We start from the raw sequence: 4978 nt of genomic DNA on the forward strand, positions 1-4978 counted from the left end.
TTTTATTATTATTGTTGTTGTTGTTCACTTTAGAACATACATTGTTTTGAAAGTGCTAGGTAAATCAAGTAAACCATTAATATTATAATTATTCTTACTACATTTTGGTCCTGCTGATCTCCCACTGAGGTAGAGGGACATGAGTGGAAAACCTTCACAGCCTTCCTTCCTCCAAACTGCAGCTGACTCATTTGATGGATGCTTCTACTCAAAGCACCTTTAAGTTTAGTCTGTCTGGTCCTACTGAGTGTTATACCAGGCTTATTACTACTGAGTGTTAAACCAGGGTTATTATCATTTAGAATTTTCCATTTTCATTTTGTTTTCAGTATGGTTTTGGTCGATTTAGTTTTGATTAAGTACTTACTAGTTTTAGTTGAGTTTTTCTTTAGTTTCAGTATCTAGTTTTTGGTAGGGGTGGTATTTTCTTGAAGGTATAATGATAGAAGTTCATAGCAGGTACTGTGTAGTACAAACAATAAGTCAAACACTCTTTCAATTTTATTTACAAGAATTTTTTAACACATCCTAACTTAAAAGTTTGGAACACAAAATCCTTCAACAAAAAAAGTATTTTTTCGCTCTGCACATAAACAAACAGACGAAAACTAAAAAGAAATTCACGTATATATTTGTTTTATTTTTTACAAGTAGACAAGATCGTTTTAGTTTCCCCCCCATAAAATTTAGTTTTTTATTCGTATTTCAGTGACTTTGAACTGCAATGTTTTCCGACTTATTAGTTTTCAGTTACGATAACCTTGCACCGTGAGAGAATCACTTTGAGCCTCCTGCCTTCACACGTGACAGTCTGGTGACACACTTCTTTAACCAGCTCAGCTTGTGGCCTGTAGTGTGTGTGCGTGTGTGCGTGACGATGCAGACCCCGTGGTATCCAAAGATGCTTTATCGGCACAAAAGACACAATACTCGTAGCAAAGGCAAGTCATGCAGATTTAAGGTACGCTCATTCTTATGGGCAAGATGTTTAGTGCATGTGGCTTTAAGAGGAGTGCCTCCATTGTGTGGATTTATGCTAACTGGATGTAGTTCTGGGTCACCATGGTAGGTTCATATCTAGTCTGGACTACAAACATGGCTGCTACTGTCAGACACCGGCATAATGGTGGCTGTTAGAGGTGTAGTTCAGTGGAGGATGCGGGGAAAATGGCACTTGTGGGAGACGTTGCCTCCAGCCCTGTCTACCTGTATACCGTCAAGAAGGAGAATAACAAGGACGAATAATGTGAAGAGAGCATAAAACATCATACTTTTACTAAATATGTGAATAAAATGTGTTTTTATAATATATCTATAAATATGCATTACAGGCATGACAGGCATACACGCCCTGCCACTGTGTATGCATCTTCATGTATAAACAGATGTACACATACATTATGCATATCATACAACATTTGAAAGTGGATTGGAAATAATCACATAATATACAACACATTAAGCTGTAGCAACTTCAAGAGGGCATGGTGAACACATTTTTTTTTTTTTTTTTTTGTCGTGCCTTGGTGCGTAGATTTACATTCAGTTTTTGGTTTTTGGAATGAAACCGCAAACGTTATCTCCAAACGTTATCTCCAAACGTTATCTCCAGGGTGTCAAACTCCAAATAAACCACGCCCCCACACAACCTCGCCGCCTCTTTGGGTTATTCAGGCAACATACAGTGGCCGAGGGACTGCTTACAAAACATACACACACACACACACACACACACGCACACGCACACGCACACGCACACGCACACGCACACACACACACACACACACACACACACACACACACACACACACACACGTCTTCGCACTCCCATTGCACCAACCGTGTCTGATGAATTTGGGGGGGGGGGGGGGGGGGACCCAGAACACAGATATATAAACACAGATATATAAACAAAAACAACAAACAAAAAATACAAACAAAAACAAAATAATTCAACAAACGACAACTTAAGAAAGCAAACCGAACCAAAATAATGACAAGGACAGAATGGGAGAGGGCGGGCAGAGAAGTGCAGGTAAGGTGGGATTGTCTTCACTTTAGGTCCAGGACGTCCTCTTCGAAGGACGTAGAAAGAGCGAAGGCGCTGGCCAGCGGCGGGCTCTCGTCTCGCAGCACCACCTTCTCCGGCTCGGCTTCGGAACCCGACGAGCAGCGCCGCCCGACGTCCAAGTCTGTCTCAGTGGACTCAGACGCTAACCTGTTGTGGACAGAAAGACACTCAAATAATTCTGTTTTATGTGGCTATTCATAGATTTCTGTTGACATCCGACAACTGTTGCGGCACCATGTATGTTTTATTGTTGTTTGACTGAAACTGTGAATGTGAATTGAAGAGTGAATTGTGACATCACACCACACACTCAAGGCTGGCTCCATATGTCCCATTATGAAGGTTGAAAAAAGTATAAAACTTAAACTGCAATTTCTCAAAAAGTACAAAAGGTATAAACAAGCTGAATAAGAGTACGGTAATAAAGTAGTAAAAGTGTGACCTGTTTAAAGTTTGGATGAAGTTTGTTGTACAAAGTATGAAAGAGTCGTTAGTAGAGTTCAAAGAGGGCATGGGTTGAACAGGCCTCGCGATGAGGCCATTTACACTGGCGTTAACATGTGGTTTCTGCCATCAGATTGTATTTTATCACTTCAGCCTGATTCCATTTACACCTTGCGTTAACATGCATTTTCTGCAATCTGATTGTAATCACATTGCAGAAATGGTTGTCCTCTCAATCCGCATAAAGTTGCTGTATCCAGATTGAGAGGACACATTGCATTTACACTTGTGTTCACTGTGTACACAATGCATCCCTGACCACCTCCGGAGGTGGTTTGGCCGATCAGAGTGCAATCCTTCTTCAATGCGTTTTGGGGGTGTTTACACCTGGCATTTCAACACAATCTGATTGCAATCTGCTCACAGAAAACGCATGTTAGCACCAGGTGTAAATGGCCTCATAGACCTACATTATAAAAACAGGTACTAAAAAGTTTGTGTGAAGTTTGAATGTTGGATGATGGTGCCGCAGACGATGGTGAATACAATCTGCTCGCCATCTCTTACCTGTCACTGTTGGTCGATGTCAGCGCTCGCGCCTTGGGCTCCTCCTCCGTGTTCCTCTTGCTCACCTTCCTCTGTTTGACCGTCCCACTGTCCGACTTCCCACTTGGTTCCTCTGTCAAGCCTGGACAGTGAACGCCCACGATCAGCTCTCAGCACACACGACTTAGGTATAGACAGCTGGCCACAACATTGACTTGTTTTTCTACAGGACCGTTTCTTTGCTATGAGCTAACAGAGAATGATCACGGGTTAACATGGTCAAGAGAAGTCCCACTTTATTTGGACAGTCCAGTGCTGATACTCAACTTAGAATCAAGTGATCAAGTAATCAAATTTTAATTTCAATTACAATTTTGGTTTCCCACAATTGTGTGGTGGCCTGCAAAAACCCTTCACATGGTGGGTATTTGACATTCATTTGTTGACATTTCCATAAATTAGAAACTCTCCCCTATATGCAACTTTTTGTTGAGATAGCTCTCTGAGATCAAAAGTTATTAGTATTTTAATCTGTTGTTTGTCTAAAAGTAAAACGTGAGAAAAAATAAATATATATATATAAAATATATTATGTATTTTAGTTAGCTTTAGTTTTTCAGAAATCCAGTATTAAAAAGGCACGTTTTTTCCCCAAGTTGGATAAATGCATGATGTTGCCAAAGTCGATGAGTAATAGCGTTAAACAATCGTGATCTCAATATCAGTCAAAACTAGAAAAGTGCCCTCAGTAGAGTGCAGATCTCCACCAGGCATCACTACGCATAACCATGGCCAAACGGAAACCCAACTGCGAAGGACACCGGTACGAAAAACACCAGCTAATCAATGGGAGAACAGTCAAAATAATCATCATGATGATTTTTGCCATAATCGAGCAGCCATATTAAAATGTGTCGCTGAGTTTCAGCTGATGCAATTGTGTGAAACGTAGTCTACAGATTCACTTTCTGAGAGAACACTGTTAAGATATGGTGTGAGAATTAAAATACCTCAAATCTCTCGTCTCTCCCTTTCACTCCGATCGCACTAATATCTTCCATTCAATCCAAATAGATCACGTGTATTCAGAGGATGAATTAAAAAAAATGAATTAGGATTGGCCTAAGGCTAGTCAGGGGCTACCATAGTAGTCTAAGAGACACAGCAAAAATAGTCATGTGACCCGTGGTTAAGCATCTACCGTAAATTCCGGACTATAAGCCGCGGCTTTTTCCCCGTTTTTTTGGCTTTTTTGGCCCCTGCGGCTTATATAACGGTGCGGCTTATCTATGGATTTTTTCAAAAAAAAAAAAAAAGAAAAGAAAAAAGAAATCTCTCTTTTTTAGCACTCTTTCTAACTATAAATCCACTTCTGTTTTAATTTCCTCTCTTGCCCTCTTTTCACCACACCACGGACACTGTGTGCACTGTAAAAAAAAACACAGGTGGTGTTGTGTTATGTTGTTTTGTTGAAATGTTAATAAATGGGAGCTTCCTCAAACAGCCATCTCTTTCCCGACAATCCCCTCTGTGCATGAACCCTTACATATCGCTGCTGTCGTTCCAGGACCTCGAATCTCCAAAACAGAAACTTTTCAGGAAGTAAAAAAAACCTGTTTGCTCTTAAACTACTGAACCAAATGTCGTCAAAGTTGGCACATGTCTTAATTATAGTTAGTTTCCCGCTGAATGTGTCATTACTTTATAAATATCTGACCTGGATAAGCTCAAATGATGTTGTTTATATTATCAGTCCGACTTGGAAGCGCTTTCTCATGGCCAGTCAAGCGGGAGGCAGCCGCATCCTCATGCACGAGCCCCCAAGCTCCAGGCCGCGGGCGCGCGCGCAGGAGCAGCAGGATTGCCCCTCGCCTCTCATGGCCGATTTGGGGCTTTCGCATGGGGTGAGAAATAGTC

At 41.2% G+C, this 4978-nt stretch overlaps 1 protein-coding gene across 3 annotated transcripts in view; it reads right to left on the bottom strand.

Annotated features, from left to right (window-relative positions):
• Positions 1 to 1471: 1471 nt before the first annotated feature.
• garnl3 (GTPase activating Rap/RanGAP domain like 3) overlaps positions 1472 to 4978 on the bottom strand; it is a 105984-nt gene continuing 102477 nt past the window's right edge. For all 3 annotated transcript variants that reach the window (XM_083642430.1, XM_083642429.1, XM_083642428.1), the window contains 2 exons: positions 3083 to 3203; positions 1472 to 2218 (listed from right to left, as the gene is read on the bottom strand). In XM_083642430.1, the coding sequence (XP_083498556.1) occupies positions 2053 to 2218; positions 3083 to 3203 (287 nt within the window). In that variant the 3' untranslated portion in view covers positions 1472 to 2052. The remainder of the gene's footprint in view (positions 2219 to 3082; positions 3204 to 4978) is intronic.

This window comes from Poromitra crassiceps, assembly GCF_964638095.1.
Source record: "Poromitra crassiceps genome assembly, chromosome: 8".
NCBI lineage: Eukaryota > Metazoa > Chordata > Actinopteri > Beryciformes > Melamphaidae > Poromitra > Poromitra crassiceps.